The 17,287-nt window shown below is 39.7% G+C and overlaps 1 protein-coding gene across 7 annotated transcripts in view; it reads left to right on the top strand.

Annotated features, from left to right (window-relative positions):
- Positions 1-17,287, top strand: part of RSF1 (remodeling and spacing factor 1) — a 55,765-nt gene that overhangs the window by 26,294 nt on the left and 12,184 nt on the right. For all 7 annotated transcript variants that reach the window (XM_084535168.1, XM_084535169.1, XM_084535170.1 and 4 more), the window contains 8 exons: positions 1,141-2,873; positions 5,021-5,218; positions 6,130-6,234; positions 7,887-7,966; positions 11,633-11,687; positions 13,030-13,139; positions 16,004-16,071; positions 16,792-16,999. In XM_084535168.1, the coding sequence (XP_084391294.1) occupies positions 1,141-2,873; positions 5,021-5,218; positions 6,130-6,234; positions 7,887-7,966; positions 11,633-11,687; positions 13,030-13,139; positions 16,004-16,071; positions 16,792-16,999 (2,557 nt within the window). The remainder of the gene's footprint in view (positions 1-1,140; positions 2,874-5,020; positions 5,219-6,129; positions 6,235-7,886; positions 7,967-11,632; positions 11,688-13,029; positions 13,140-16,003; positions 16,072-16,791; positions 17,000-17,287) is intronic.

Here is a 17,287-nt window from a genome sequence, read left to right as displayed (position 1 = left end):
GTAATTAATTCAACTGTCATGTACTTTGTGTATTTCTAACTGCTTTGGGAAGCTCTCATCTTGGAGAAGAATTACACTAGTGCAGAGGGAGAGGGGTGAGGTAGAAGAAAGAAAAACCATCCTTTTGTTTGGAGTTCTGACATGTTTGCAATAACATCTTCCAGGTGGTGGAAGATAATGTTACAGTGTATGCAGTGCTATCATGTTTGCTTTTTCTAATTAGTTCTATCCCTAGGTGACTCCAAAAGCATGGCAAAATAAAAACCCCAAGATATTAAGTGGCTTTAGTAGTGAGAAGTAATAGGCTGAAATACAGAGCAACACAACAAACGTATGGTTTCTTCTGGGTGCTGGAGCTGTACTTTAAGCCCTAATGATCCAAAATTGCCTGAGCAAAGCAGGCACGTTCTCATTCTTTAAGCTCTGCAGGATTTTCTGGTATATGCTACTATACTTGCTGTGCATGTCTGAAAAATGAAAATGAAGTGAATGTAGAGTATTAGCTGTTACGTGCATTTTGACAGGACGTAGGAGATGCATTCATTGCCTAGGAATGGAGAAGCCAGGTGAATTTGGCCATCAGCCAGTGTTCAATATTTTCCATTTTTCTCTGAAATGTTAAAATACAATAGTTAGATTTTTCTTGAAATAAAAATCTGTACAAGCAGGGAACTGAATCGAACGTGGAATTGCACTTGAAGAACGTGGAAGCTCACCCCATGTTCTGGTTTTTGACAAAATTCAGGAATTCAAACGAGACTCCTCTAAGTTGATGCTTCACATGCTCTCTGCTGAGAGTTTACATATCTTTTCTCTAAAGGTCTTGTGATACTACTGAAGGAGTTGAGATGTCCATATAAAAAAGGATAAGCGTAGAATTCTGCTGATAGCTTCTCAAATTTAGGTTTATCTTTGTATATAATTAAACTGAACAGTGATTCTAAAAATTGGCAGCCTCCTTGTTTAATGACAGCGTTAGACAAACCAGCCTCCTAATCGTTCCAGGAGAGAAGATTCATTTGTGAGGGACTTGGATTGTTGTTTTTTTTTTTTTTAGATATACCTTCATTTTGATGGATGCTATTTGTAATCCTGTAGGTCCCCTGGTTTTGTTTCATAGTTGTTTTTCTCTGCCAACAGAAAATCAATTAAAAATCAAAGAAGAAAAAGAGGAGGTGGAGGAACAGCCCAAGGAACTGGAAAGCCTTCCTCTTCCTGTGGTCAAAGAAGATGAAAACACGATGAAAATTGAGAAGGTGGAAGAAAAAGAAATTATAAAATTGCCAGTAATAGTAAAATTAGAGAAACCTTCAGAATACAATGAAGAAAAGCAAACTGTCAAAGAGGAAAGTGACTCCTTTAAAGAAAATGTCAAGCCCGTTAAAGTAGAAGTGAAGGAAAACAAAATAGAACCAAAAGACTTAAAAGACGTAAAAAGTTGTACTGACAAAATAGCAGTTCATGAGCCGGAGAGGTTAGAGTTTTGTGTTAATGTCAAAACCCCCCAGGAAATTGTGGAGAAGTCTGTGGAAGAAAGTGAGAAACTTAAAAATGACCAGCAGGCAAAAATACCACTTAAAAAGCGAGAGATCAAGCTGACGGATGACTATGACAGTCCGATAAAGGGCTCCCTGTGTAAATGCGTTACTCCAACGAAGGATGTCTTGAAGGAAGAAGGGAAACCAGAAGAAGAAACTTTTAAGAGAGTCCCTACGATTACTGCTTTGTGTCCTGATGGGAAAATACTGGTAAACGGAGAGGTGAGCAGTGAAAAAATAACCCCAAGTGTCATCCAAAACAATAAGGCAGAGCACTCTGTTATTACAAAGGAAGACAGCAACTCGTTAAAAGAGAAAAATGGTAATAAGAGTGGTGAAAAGATCTCGGACTCCCTAAACTCTGTTAGCAGAATTATAAAAGCGTGTGAAGTTGAGAAAAACGCTGTAACTGTGGTGAAAGAGGTAGGGGCTGTGGTCTCTGAGCTTTCTCATCAGAAAGTGCCTTTCAAGGAGGAATCTAGTCCTGTGGAAAAAGAGTCCCTCGACAATGCAGCTGCTGAACCGGTAGCGGAGGAATCTTCAAACTCTGAAGACTGTGCCAAAAATACTGAAGAGAAGCTAGCCGTGATAATCAAAAAGGACCGGCTACCGCCACCCAAAGAGTGCTTAGAGAAGCTAGAAAAGTCCACAAACGCATCTGCTCCTGCAGAAATATCCAAGCCTGCGCTGCCTGATGAGGAGGCTTTGAAAAGCAGAAGCGAGCCCGAGGAGAAGCCTGATTCTCTGAAAGCTGCTGAGACGCCTCCTTCATCCACCTCGCCTGTTACCTTAGAGAAGTCTGGTTCAGAAACAGAAGGCTCCGACGCTAAACCTACTCCCCCTGAGGAGAGCAAGGTAGAAGAAAAAGCCAGCCCTGAAAAACAAGAGGAAGAGCCTGAAGCTGCCAAGGCAGAGCCAGATGGATTAGGTGATGCCCACGCTTCTAATCTGGAGGACTCCTCGGAGAGTAAAAAGGAATCTCCTGTACCTAAAAGCAAATTTAAATATAAACTAGTTTCTGAAGAGGAAAGCTGTGCAACAGATAATAAGGAAATAACGTCTGAAAGACAGAAGGAAGGAATTAAATTAACAATTAGGATCTCAAGTAGGAAGAGAAAGGCGGAAACGCCACCCGAAGAGGTCAGCATCGGCCGCACGTTACGGCGATCTCCAAGAATATCCAAGCCTACCCCAAAAGTTGTGGAGACTCGGGATCAGAAATCTGAGAAAAAACGACCTGAGGAGGATGAGGAGAAACCTGCGGCAGCGCAAAAGCAGGAACGGAAAGAAGATGCAAAAAAACAAGAGAAGGAGTCCAATTCTAAAGTTAACAAGGTAATACGGTTTTACTGCTTGGGAATAGAAATTATCATGGTCTTATCTGTTGGAGGATATGGTTTTATATAAGAATATGAAGGATTACATTCCTTTGGTCAACTTCTGCGAGGAACTAGCTTTGCAATCCAGTTAGTGGACTCAACCAATATAAAAACACCCCCTGAGAGAGCATTAGTAATATCTGTTGACTTAGCAGCTTATAAAATCTTCCATTTAAGCTCAGCAAAGTAGACTGAGCCAGTGGAAGTGAATTTTCCTAACAAACCACGCGAGTCAGACTGACTGACTGGCTGCACGGGGACTTGTAGCTCCTGTGGATTGTCTAGATGGATACTTGGTCAGTATGGGGATGATCATAAGCAAAAAAAGAAAGCAAAAATGGTGAAGAATAACATGTTAGGACTTCTAGGTGAAGCTGAAGTTATTGTTGTGGTGGCTTCGTGATGTAATTAGCTCTTCTTATACATGCGATAAACAATTTGTACTATGGATAGAGGTCTTTTTTCATGATAAACTTGCCATTATGGGGCATAAATCTTAAAAGCATGTCAGGCAAAAATAATACAAGGAGTTAAACGTCTGTATGGATACTGCTTCTAAATCTATGTAATTGTAACCACCTTTTATTCATTTACTTTCCGTATGTTTCTGGATATGGAGTACAAAAGAGAAAGAGGGAATAAAGAGGCTGTAATTTTAAGTATATTCTTTTATATCAACTTGATATCCTATTAATTTTTCACTGCTACTTGTTTCCTTAGTGATTTTTTTAGTTCTACCAACGCAGTCACATATTCAGAAAATTCTTTCACATACTGCAATGCTGAATAACCTTCCTAAAAAGAGCAGCTCATTTTACTGTGAACAGTAACATTTATGCTGTCATATATCCAAAATAACTAAATTAAATAATGAAAGTGAAATAAAAGGATAGTAGTGCTTGTAAGTTTTACAAGTAGTTTAAATTTTGAAATACTGTTGCTGTAATTTGATCTTTTTTTTTCAAGATACAGACATCTAAGAATGCTTAATTTGGTAGAGAGTTTTTAAAAGTTATGACAGAGGAAGAAGCTTGATAATGTTATGCCTCTGTCATTTTATCAAAATACCCTAATCTTTAATTGGATATTTTATGTTCCTTTTCTTTCTAAAAAGGCTCTTTAAAAAGGGATTTGGAACGATGGTGACATGTGAGGAAGCCTAAAATTAAATTAATACTCTCATGGATTTAAAGCACGATTTGTCACTAAGCTTTAATGAACAGTAAAATCGCTGAAGAGCAGGAAATGGATGTTAAGAACCCAAAATGAAACTTTACCAATGTGACAAGTAGTGCTGTGTAATGAGTGCATCCTGCAGGAGAATTAGAATATTTTGTACAGTTCAGTTTAGCAGGTTCAGATCAATGAGTAGTTTAGTCAAAGCTGAAAAATGGTTTGAACTGAAAAACCTAGAAAAAATATTTTAAATTTTCAGTGTCTGGGGGCTAAAAAATATTTGTGAGAGCATGATGTTTATGAGAAACAAGACAGTTAATTGCAAGAAAAGGGTTTTTTTTTTCTTACATTGTTTTAAAGTTAAAATATCCAGGTCGTAGAATGTGGTTTTAACTAATATGAAGTGATATAAATATGAACTTGTATGGTGCACTGCTTTTATTTCAGAAAATTGTGCCTATCTTAGAAGAATGCATCAAAAGCAGTTAAACTGATACACTTTTTAGAGTGCAAACATGTTTCCTAAATCAAAATGAAAGATATGAACTGTATAAAAAAATGACTAAATATTCAGTTTGGATTGAGGAAAACTAAAAAACTTTAAATGTGGACTTTAATTTGTGCACAAACCAGGTTGCTTTTTCAAAGTAGGAGAAAAGAGGCTGAGTCACCAGCCTGCCTTCCTATTTTTAAACCTCGCTTGCAAATCTCTTTCTGCAGGTAGATAGTATTTTTCTCCCTTTGCTATCCTGTTGAACTTTCAGGCTCTTTGAATGGTAATCTGTTCATTGAAATGCTCTGCTGTGAATTTAAAACTCTTGTGATGGAGATGAATCACTTCACTTTTGAGCCTACTATTTTTTTAGGATCTGGGAAGAAACTGTAAGTTTCCTTTGTGTTTTCTCTTTGAAATGGTGTCGCTCCTAGAGAAGCAAAGTTCGGTGGACGGGTACACGGACACGGGGCAGGTGGAAATACTCAAGTAATGAAGACAGTGAGGACTCAGAGAGCGAAAAAAACTCGGAGGAGGAGGAGGAAGAGGAAGAAGAGGAGGAAGAAGAAGCCGCACCTGCTGATGACGATGAGCCGTGCAAGAAGTGTGGCCTTCCCAACCACCCAGAGCTGGTAGGCTTTGGGGGAAAGCTTCTCTTGAGTGTTTTTTTTGGTAGATTAAAAGAGTATCTGAAGGCACGTCATTCTTTGAGGTGGATGTGTGTGGAGTACCCTCTAGATTTTAGGTAAAGAAGCCACGAAGAAAGATGAGTTAACCTTTAACAAGGAGAGAAGGACATTACTGCTTTTGTTTACCGCCTTTTAAATGTCTTTTATGAGGTACAAAATAAGCACATTCTCAGGTGTGTGACAGATTCCTAGTATGGCTGAGACAAAGTTAGAACATCAGGATGTTAGAGGTAAACATTGCAATAGATACTCACATAGTTAGGTCAGTTTTAATGAAATGGGATCTCCAGAGGTTTCTTTACCCGGTTAAGCAGCAATCCTAATAGCTGCCTAGTTCTGTATATCCCTGAGAGCCTGTGAGGCTTTATCTCTAGCTTTATCTCTACCATCCTGGACATAAAATCATCCTGACTGAGGAAATTGCCTCAGATTGTTCAGGCTCCCTCCACATGGCCAGGTTTCCCTCGCGTAGACGTGAGCGCGCAGGGAAAGCAGCTCGCACCACATCTTGTCCAGATGTAGTTTTCCACTTAGGCCGGGGTCTGGAAAGCATTACCAGATCCCACAGTCCTACGGGCACACGCTCTGCGTAGCCCAGAAGTGCTGAGTGCCTGAGAACACAACACGAGACAAAATCTGGTGTTAAAGTGGAAAACTGTGATACATAAACTTGCCCATAAAAACCACCCCTGGCCCTGCAAACAGCTAGTAATAAGCGATAGAGGATTTTTGGGGGTTTTGGCACAGCCCAAAGCATTTATGAAGCGCTTCTGTGTTGGCAGGGAAAACACTTCTGGAGCTCGTTACATGTTGTGAATGCCAAAAGATACTCACGATTTGTTTTGTTTCAACAGATTTTGTTATGTGACTCCTGCGACAGCGGATACCACACAGCCTGCCTTCGCCCTCCTTTGATGATCATTCCCGACGGAGAGTGGTTCTGCCCACCTTGCCAGCACGTATGGACCTCTTCCACTTCCCTTTCAGCTTTGCACTTGTGGAGGGTTGTTGGGAGTTTAACAAGTTCTTTCCTTCTTTCATCTTTCTGTTTTAAAGTAGACCATGATGGAGTGATCTTCCCCTTAGCCATTAGTAAAACTCAGTTTTGTGGGGTGTTTTCCCTTTCCCTTCCTGTCTTCTCTTAGTGATGAATGACTACATGTTGCTGGTGTGTACTCCAGCCACACTTTTTTCCTATATTTTGTTAAATAACAAAAATAATATTAAAAATGTAATATCTTTTTTTTATTTTTTTTCCCAAAAGAAGCATGATGTTGGCATCTGGGAGGGGGAGCAGTTAGCAGCAAGGAATATCTATATAAAATAAAGTGACCACAGCAAGCAGCTCTTCTTGATGTGCTGGTCTCCAGAGACATTTGCTCAGAAGCTGGTAGAGAAAGCTGCTAATTCTGATGGGTTTCACAATCTAGTTAGCTTCTGCTGAGAAAGGCAGTGCTGTCCCTGTCAAGTAATGGCCACTTTTTTGAAGGTTAGAAGTTCCTTCTGAAAAAAAAAAAAAAAAAGAAAAAAAGAAAAAGAAAAAAAAAAGAAGAAAAAAAGCCCAGTTTCTAAAATAAAAGTGTTTCTAAAATAAAAAGCAAGATTTGCAGTGATGATGCTTGGAAGGATAAGCCAAAGAATGTGTGATGCTGTTCTTGTCAAATTAATGGGGAACCATCCTGTGTGCCTTTTCAGCATAATCTGCCCATCTGCAGAGGAAAAATCCTTTGCCAGAAGGGCTGTTGCTGTGCAAAAAGCAACGCCAGCCGTGGCATGATATGGCTGTATCACGCATCAATTTGTCAGTTCTCTTCTGAGAAGTGTTTTTGTTTGACTAGTTATGATCTTGAACAGTAAGAAAGTTTTCCTTACACGATTTCGTATTGCAGCTTGCAGTTAAAACATCCCCTTGCTTTGTTGCTGCTTGGTATTTTTTAAAAAGAAAAATACCAAATTTGTGCAAGAGTGAAATATCATCCTTGGAGATAGCTCAATAAGGCCGTGATCATGAAACAAGGCACAATTTGTCTATAAAAAGTCATTTTTACATACGGCTCCTTGCTTATTAAATGCAATATGGAATAATTGGTGAGAAAGTGATGCTGAAATGTGCCCCTATCTTTTTTTCTCTGTAGACTTTTTTTTCCTGTAGCCCCTACTTTTTTTTTTTTCCATAGACTTCTGTGTGCTGTCCAGAGGTTCAGTGACAAACAGAATCACTCTTTGCACACTCAGCTTCATGTGTGCATATGACGTATGTCTGAAATCTTTAGGTTTCTCTGAGGCTACGTTATAAACACCAAGAAAAATGTGATACTAATACAGAAGTGTGTTTATGTTAAACATCTTTAGTACTTGCTTTAGGTGCATTGCTTCCTACAGTAAATTCCAGTTACTGGGAGGATGCTTCTCTAAAGACATTCATGCCAGAGCACACACATGCTTTAGGAAGACAGTCTTTAAGCTTTGTTCATCAAAAAGCCTCCAGTGTAGAAGCATTCACCCTTCCTCCAGATAGCAGTTTGACAAATATAGAAATAATGAATGAAGGGTCTGAACAGGAGACCAAAATGGTTACGAAAGAAACTAATGCTATGTTTCATTCCCTTAGAAATTACTCTGTGAGAAGCTAGAAGAACAATTGCAAGATCTGGATGTTGTCTTAAAAAAGAAGGAGCGTGCAGAGCGCAGGTACCACTCCTTCAACGTGCATTAATGAACCCGGGACTGGGGAGGAAGGGCTAAAAGAAACTGGAAACTGGTGACACCAGTTTTGCCTTCCCACTGGTGACAGAGGTTTTGGTGGTGCAGCGCCGGGAGAGCTTGCAAGACGGAAGTCCAGTAATGAGCCAAGGTGTCTGAGGACAAGTATGGCTCGCCATAGCTATCTGCATGTCTCAGACCTGAAAATGAGGGACGTGAGACAAAATCTGCATAACAGACTGCTTTAGGGCATACACTGAGTGCTCTGCAACGTTTAATACCATCTGCATGCATTATTAAACACAACTTTGCATGAACTGTACATTAAGAGGCACAATTCACCTGAAGGTGAGACCCCTGTAAAGACAGCAGTGGAGCAGGCTCGTGTTTCTAGCACCCGCAGTAATACCACATGGGGTGTAGTGATTTGGTGCTCAGGAGTGGAGCACAATCCCTGGCTGCCTTCAGCTTCCTTCAGATCCGTTTGTTATCACTGCAGCACCACCACCGAGAGTGACAGATCAGGTACCAACTGTTCCTCGCTTCTGCTCAGAGTGGATTTAGATCCCACTGTGGTAAAATTACCCTCGGCTTGCCAATTCTAGTGAATTTGTAGCTTTGGGAATGAAGCAATTAGCTATTTTTACGAGTGAGCTCAGCTTGCTCCATCTGTGCAGGAGTATGGGACACAGAGGAACTGTGTCTGCTGCTCTGCTTTGTGGTGGGAAGCCTCGTTGCTGGTGAACAATATTTTTGGACCTACTTTGGTAAATATTCTGCTGGCAACCATTACTTGGAATGCCAGGTTTTTTTCCAGTCTGTCTTCCTTCCTTGAAATCACTGGTGTTGCATGAGAGTACGGCCTTCTGACTGTTACAGGGGAGCGTACAATCAATATCATAGCACTTTTCAGGGGCAGAAACAGCTGTTTAACAGCCCTTTTGCAATCTGATGCTCATACCTCATCAAATTAACCTAATGTTTTCTGTTGTACACCGTAAGAACCTTCATTTTTTTTCCCTTAAGTCTTTTAAAAAGAGAGAAATGAATTTGGGCTGTAAAGGATTTCATGATACAGTCGTTGAATATTGAAGTCCTTCAACTTAGTGGCGGTGTATTTTAGGAAACTAAGGTAAAAAGGCTGAAGAGAGCAAGAATTACAATGGGAAGAAGAAATGCTGGCCTTTTTTACTACAGGTTGGTGTATAAATTGAAGTAGGTTGTTTAGGGCACAGAAATATTTTAATGTAATATTTCTGTAACATGACAGTATCTCCTCTCTGCCTTTTTGGGAAGGAGAAGAACAATTACTCATGGGCACACACACGTCATCGACTCTTTGAACCAGGGTTGTTACCGTGATGTTTGGACTAGTGACGCCGTTGTGCTTTTGTTTTTCTCTGCTTCTCAAGAATCCCCTTGAAACTGCTTCAGCTGTTCAGCTGTATCCTCACACAGCCCCCAAAAGCCACGTCACAGATTTTTTATGAAAACTTCCAGCTTCATGACGACTGACAAAGATGTAGATCAAAGCCATACCTTTGTTTTCCTTCTGTTTGTGAATTCAAGATGTTACCACAACAGCCTGGCTGAATTTCAGGTGTCTCACGCACACTTTGATAATCATGTCCTATCACAAGCTGTTATGGATGCCCCTTTTAGTTCATGTCAGAGACTCCCAGACTTGATAGAAAATCCCTCTGGGAAATACTTCTCTACTTTTTCCACTCAAATCAGGTGGAGCACTTCCTTTCCTGCCCTCTTTTTTCTTCCCTTTAGCAACTTTTGCTGCTGTTCACTTGAGAGATGTTTTCTGGATTCTTCTGGGAAGTGTTTGTAACCAGTCAGTGCTTATCTGCACCCTCAGTGCCAAAGCTGTTGGTTAAAATGTTTAAACCACCGTTTAAAATGTTGAGCTTCTGGGTGCTGCATCCTAGTAATGAAAGCTTTGATACTTCATGGTGTGATTTGTTTTAAGACCTTTACCTTGGCAGGACTGGCTGGTTTTATTTGCTAATTTCTTAAACAGTGTGTACCTAAGCCAGGGGAGGTAAAGCAGATCCCCAAAGCCTCACTGATCACATTTAAAACCAGTTGAATTTTCTTCATCTCTCCCATCTCTTGATGTTTTGCACTACAAAAAACAAGAAATGGAGACCATAAAATCCATTTTCTGATTTTAGGAGTTGCGTTCCTTGCCTTAAGATGCTGTTTAAACTCATTTGTAAGAGCACGGTGACTTTGCACAGACTATGAGAAAATTCCTGTCATCCAAACAATCTCATGGCTCTCAGGTGGACGAAGACAATTTCTTTTGAGCTCTCATTTTTGGAAGCTGATGATAGGAGACACAAACAATTACTTTAATACAGAGCCAGACTTTTCAGTTTAGATCTAATGACACAGAGTTGTCAAAGCTCATGGTCTTTTTGCCTGTAAAACATTTCTGCTTTCTGTCAGTATGACTTCAGGAACTATGCCAGTTTGTGTCATTTAAGAATGTTCTGCTAAATTCTTTCAGCAGACCGTTCTTCAGAAGGTTATTGGGATAAAAATGCAGGAGGCTGGTCAGAAGGCTATTGTAAAATTTACTTAGATTGTTTATAAGCTAATCACAGTTTTAGAAACCATTTTTTTAAGCATAGAAGCCTGTAATTATGTGCATAACATAATGAAGTAAAGGCGTCTCAGATTAATATGCACCTTACACCTTTGTGTCCTTGTGCACCTGATGCACCCTGGTGCGACTCCAGGACACGGGCTCAGTACAGCTGCTCAGTATAGCTTTCTTTGCTATTTTCACTTATCCAAACTATCCCTTGTTTTCATAGAAGAAGGCGACAGACTGCTCTTTGATAGCTGGGTTTGGTAGCCCAGAGGTCAGCACCTCGTGCTCTTGGTGAGGTGCTGGGATACTGGAGGCAGCTCCTGCTGTGGCTGGAGCAGCAAGCAGAGGCCAGGCACCAGACTTGTGCCCAAAGCAATTCAGAAGATGCTCAGAGGCAAGCTAAGCTTGCTGCTGTCCCCAAAACTCAATTTTACTCACTTTGATTTAATCCTCTTACCTACTGCGGTCCAGAAGAACAACCTCCTTCTCCTTACAGTCGTTTTTCCTATATTTGAGCACTGTTCTCTCTCCCGGCACTTGTCCTTTTGGAATTGCACCCCGTCTTCATCTCATTCTTCCAGTTCAGTGTGATTTTAAATTCCCGTTTTATCTTCCAGTGCCTCCAAGATCAGTGGTGGTTATAGATTTGGTAGTGTCACAACATCAGGGTTTTTCAGCTGTTTTTTTAATTGCTTTTTGTATCCGAATTCACTCATTTCTGGGGTGCTTGCAACCTTCAAATATTGTTGTTTGTAAGAACTCTTTGGAAATCACTTTATTATGCATACAGGAAAATGTAATCACATGATATTTAGTATTTAGATACTTGGATTTAGTATTTAGATTTTAGTATTTAGTATTTCGATTTAGTATTTAGATATTTAGATATTTTAGTATTTAGATTCCAGCTACAGTTTTCAGTTGGAACACCTTCTTTGGATGCTTCTGTAAGTGATAGTAGGAGCTTCAAATGGTGCTAATTTCAGCATTATTTTAGATACCTGCGATCTTTCTGTAAACTTATGTTCTTTTTTTCTCTCCTAAAGAAAAGAGCGGTTGGTGTACGTGGGCATCAGTATTGAGAACATCATCCCACCGCAGGTAGGTCACTGCATCTACGTTGCAGTATTCTTTATTCTTTCTCAGTGTTGTGTTACGAGAGCTACTAGCAGCTTGGAAAGAAAAATCAACAAATATTCAGGACAGAAATAATTCGGTGGCCTTCATTTTAGACTGAGGGTGAATTTGAAGCCAAGGGAGCTTTCTCCTGCGTATTAGAGCCACCTGGTGCTACACAGAGTCCTCTGTTGGTAAAGATCACAGAATTGCCTTACACTTGGGTGTTGAGTAGAGTGCTCTGCCATCCTGCCAGTTGTAAAGATGGGATTCAGTGCAATTAACTCTGCTGTCTGCTGTCCAGTCATCTCTAAGCTAATTGCTGTAGCCTTTAGAGCTGATGGAGAGAAATGAGTGGTTCTGGCCTGTGAGGAGCGAGGTTATGCAGTTCCTTTGCCTACAGCAAGTTCATATTGAAGTTTGGTGAAAAACTATAGGCATTTAGTGTCCTGTTAACAGAGCTTGTGCATGGTTTCCCTTTGCAGAATAGGAAAAATATTTTTATTTATGTGGTGATTGCCCTTTTTTCACTTCTTGAATACATTTTAAAGTGAATTTCTTCATGTCATAGCCAAACGCCTTTATCCAAAATTATATAACATGTTCCTTGCTTTAAAGTTGAAAATGAAACTGCAGTTTGTTTTAAACACAAACTTTCCATTCTGGCTGTAGTAAAGCTAATTTTCTCCGTGTGTCTGTGGATATCCGACACGTGACAACAGATTTTACAAACCTACAAAAGACTCTCTGGCTGAGAGCAAGTATTTAAAAAATATTTTTAAAAATATCTGCCCAGGGACAGATTTTATTTGTTTGTTTAACTTAATAACTTGGAAACAGCGTCTTAAATTTAAACTGCGTGGAATTTCATTGGAATTTCATTGAAACTGCACCGAGTAAAGGCGTTTGTGATGGCTTAGACCAAGGAGAGCCCCTGAGCAAAGCACCCGTGCCGTTAGCTGTCTGGAGGCAGAGACCAGTGCGGGGGCACAGATGCAGAGTCCCTGTGCTTAGTAGGTAGAGATTTATACGAGCAACAGCGTGTTTAGCTGCTGCTTACAAGTCCTGAGAGGATCACCTGAGTGTTGCAGTGTAAACACAGCGATACAAGAACCTGAATTAGGCTGTCAGGAAGGGCACTGTCAGCCAGCGGTCCCATGAAATCTGCGCTGTAACGAGTCGTTGCATTGGAAATCAAAATGTGTTGTGTTGGACACACAAACTTTCTGTATTACATAAAAATCTGCTCAGCAGGAGTTCAGTCATAATAAGTCTGGAGCGAGGGAGGGAAGAGAAAACGTTTTGACACTCTGTCTTATGTGAACAGGAGCCAGAAATACCTGAAGGTCAGGAAGAAAAAAAGAAAGATTCCAAAAAGCCCAAATCAAAGCTACTTGAAAGGAGGTCTACCAGAACCCGGAAATGCATAAGCTACAGGTAGGCAGCTTGTTTAAATAGCTTGTAAAACAACACAAAAAGTCATTGTCGTGTTCTTTCTCAAGCAACCCACAGCTTCTCAAGCAGACGTTTATAGTTAAAAGAGCAACCAAATTAAAGTGTCTTTGTTCTTTCTCTGAATGCTGCTTATGCTTGATGTATTTTTATAGCATAGTGAAGGGCAGATGCATAAAAGATGTAAAATGCACACGGTACTTTCTTTGCTCGGGAATATTGGAGGAGATTTTGGTGTTACTGCAGTTTCTGCAGCAAGTTAAAGCAGCCCAGTTATGCCCCTCCTTTCTCTTGAAAGAGAAACTTACGTTCTGTGTGAAGGCCTGAAATTCCTCTCCCTCTTTTTTCCCCTTTACTGCTACTTTACACAAAAGGGGCACGAAACTTAATGTGCAATTAGAAGAGAACAACTCTGCAGAGTAGTTGTGATGATAAAAATGCAATTGGTAAATTAAAAATCCAAGGCATTTAGACTCTGCATTCTGAAAGTAAAAGTAGAACAGGCCACTAAGGTTTCCAAAATTCAGCACAATCTTCATGTTATCTTTTGTTCTCCGTGTATTGTCAGAGTGTTTTATAAACTGTTTTCTAAATACCCTGAGATATGCCCAGTATCCTCCCTAGGGGATTAGAGAAGGACGTGGTTGGTTGCCTGAGAGCTCGTGCTTTTTGTCCCAGCTGCATTAAGAATATAAAGAAAAAAAAAATCTTGCCTTTCCCACAGTACTTGTTCTGTGTAGACCTTTATCATAAAAAATTAGAACATTACAACTTTCAAAACCTTCCAGCAATAACCATGATTAAGCTCAGCCTGGTTGACGAGAGGCATAGCCTTTGTGTCTGGTGAGTTTTCCAGCCTGTTCAGAAAACTCAGCCTGACCTCACTTAGCTGTTGCTTTTCAGTAACTTTTAAAATCAGCAGCAGAAGCCACACTAACAGAAATGTCATTGCTGGTTTGCAAAATCAGGTATTTCTGTAAGGAACATTATGCCACGGGCACGATTACATAGAATTGCTGCTGTGTGACAGGTCAGGCAGCAGCCGACCAGGAGGAAAAAACGGTGCCTGTAGGATATCTGGCATGACTTCAGCAGGGCACACATGGTACAAAGACAGTAAATTGTATTTGAAATAATGTTTAATATAACGTGGCTCTTGAAAATCAATCTTCTGATAGAAAATGACAGCCTTTCCTACGGACTCCATGGTACAGATAACTTAGAGCTGGTGGAAATATTACACATGTCAGGGTGTCACTTCAGATTGATGCGCCTGCAGTGAAGTCCGACCGGTGGCAGTGAGAATTGTGTATGCTTTTCCCTCAGAGTGGGAAAATAAATGCTAAATGTCTCATTCCGCTCGCAGACAAATCTGTATCGTGTAGCATTCTGCTTCTCCAAAGACAGGTTAATTCCTTTGTGCCATGAGTCATCTGTGTCTTCCTCTCCTGAGCAGGTTAGCAAATATCTGCCTCACAAATAAAGCAGCAGCAGAAGGAATAATGTCCCATTACACCTAACGGACAAGCAGTTATCAGCTCACGTTTGATTTCAGGTTATTTGTTAGCAGTGTTTTGAAAGCATTAAGTGATTCCTCACTATTTAAAGAGGGTGTCTTTAGTGCTGCAGAGGGAAAACAGCGTTTGGGTGATGTGGAATAAATCTTATTGATGGAATAATTTCAGAGTTAGTTTCTTACCGTGTAAAGCTGCCTTGAACATGACATAAGGTTCTTCTTAGATGTACAGAGAGGCCAGAAATCAATCATGTTATTTTTAAAGAAGAGCTTTATGGTTACTGTTGGAACACAGAGTAATTGCCAGATTTATTTTCATCTTGTTCTGACAGAGTTCTCAATGGAGGACTGAGATAAACAAAGCTGTAATCTTTAGTGACTGGCAGGTGAATTTTTTATGAAAGTATTGTCCAGTCACTAGTCATTTCTATTAAAAAATGATTAGAAGAAAAATGATTAGAAGAAAAAAATAATCTAAACAAAATGTTTTTTCTCTATAATTAATAAAATCTCTACTTTTTGCATCTGAAGGCATCGTTTTGGTAATTCAGGTAACAGTCTTTTGTTGCAAGATTTGAGTTCAGAACTGAAAAAACAAAGCAAAGAAGTCATCTTCCGTGTAAAAGGGCTGGATCCTTTCTCCTCTATTTGCCATTCCCTTTAAATGAGTTCCTCAGTTTGTAGGGATTTGTGCAGTTTTACAAAAGCGTACTCCAGTATTTTGCTTTTGGTTTTCCTATTTCATTATATAACATTACGTTAGGTCTGTTTGTATATAATTATGAAGTCTGCGTGGTATATTTTATCTGTTCAGCTTAGAATGTTGCAGATCTATAAGACGTAATTACTGTCAGCTTTAAAGAGGAGAAAAGAAGCTATTTGAAATAAGTTTTCAAGGAAAAATTAGGGTGCATAATTATACTTTTCAGGTGCTTTTCAGCAAATCTATTTTGCCAATTTTCAGTGTATATGTCATCCAGATAAAAGGTGTGAAAAGCTAGTCTTCTGCTTGAAAAATGCCACTGATACCATTTAAAATAGTGTTGGAATTATATATTGCTGAATCCTGTCATGTAAAATGAAGGTGGGTTTCTGTTCGTATAAATCAATAGTAATACGCCCTGGCAATGAGAAATACTCTGCTAGCACATCAAAATAATAAATAAACCTTTTAAAATGTTGCTATTTCATCATATATCCGGCCCGTTGTCTGTTATTTTGTTATATATCCAGCCCCCTACCCGTGCAGTGTGATTTCTTAAAGCAGTGTTAGATTTGGAGGTATGTTTTCTTAATATCAAATAAAGTCATAAATGAAAGATGTTACTTTTAGGTTTGATGAATTTGATGAGGCAATTGATGAGGCAATTGAAGATGATATCAAGGAAGCTGATGGAGGAGGTACGTTTCTGACTTTATTTGGTTTTCATTGCAGCGGGGCAAGATGATTAAGTCCAGATTTCTTTTGATATGATAGGCAACAAATACAATCCTCTCCCTTAAAACAACATACATGTAATTTACAGTTTTTACTACTGTACTTTTAGAGTCAAACTAATTAACTTCCCTTGGAAATGGCCATTCCAGGCTGCCAAAAGATGCCAAAAAGTATTTGGTCTTGGTAGTTAAATTCAGTGTGTTCATGTTTTGATATATGAATACAGTGAAAAGCTTTTAAAATTCATTTTTAAAAAAATGATTCATTTAAAATTCATTAATTAAATTTTTTAAAGAAACCTTTTAAAATTTATTTGTTAAGTTTTGAGTTTCTGAATGGAGTGGTAGCTAGTGCTATTGGCATTTGACACCTGTAAAACTTGGGTTATTTTTTGATATCTGCCCCCCACAAAAAGCACTCATATTGGGAATGATGTGGATTGTGGTTATGTATCAGAATGCTGACATTTAGCTGCTGTCTTCCAGGTTGACTTCAGTATTTCCAAGTGACCACAGCTGGGGCTGTGTGTGTCAGGAACAAGACCCCAGCCAGTGCCTTGCATGACAAAAATTATTCTGTATTACAGAAAATAAGCTGAAGCTAGAGATGTGGAAGAAAGATGCGTGTAAAGTTAAATACAAATAAACTTGTTCTTATTTTCCCTTTGCTCTCACTGAATTCAGGCATTGGCAGAGGCAAAGACATGTCTAATATCACAGGTCACCGTGGGAAAGACATCTCCACAATCCTAGAGGAAGAAAGGAAAGAAAACAAGCGACCACAAAGGGCTGCTGCAGCACGGCGCAAGAAACGACGGCGACTAAACGACCTGGATAGTGACAGTAACCTGGATGAGGAGGAGAGCGAGGATGAATTTAAGATCAGCGATGGGTAGGTCTGCAGTTTAGCTTCCAATCCCTGGCTGCTACAGGTTTCTGTGACTTTGCAGTGCCCCTAAAATGGTCATTAGGGGTGTGTGTACTCCACTAGGCCAGGAGCAAAAAGTACTCCTGGCCTAGTAGAACATAATTGTGCTGGAAAAACTGCACTCCAGATCTATTTGCTGCAATCATCCAACCTGCATTTTAAGGAAAACGTGTCCTTAACAAAGATGTAGCTAAAATGAGGCAGACTCTTTCCTTCTGAAAATATCGTATTTTGTGGGATTTTCATTTGGTG

The sequence above is a fragment of the Aythya ferina genome (assembly GCF_964211825.1).
Source record: "Aythya ferina genome assembly, chromosome: 1".
NCBI classification, from domain to species: Eukaryota; Metazoa; Chordata; class Aves; order Anseriformes; family Anatidae; genus Aythya; species Aythya ferina.
Note: the sequence above shows the minus strand (reverse complement) of the source record. Positions and strands in the feature narration are given on the sequence as shown.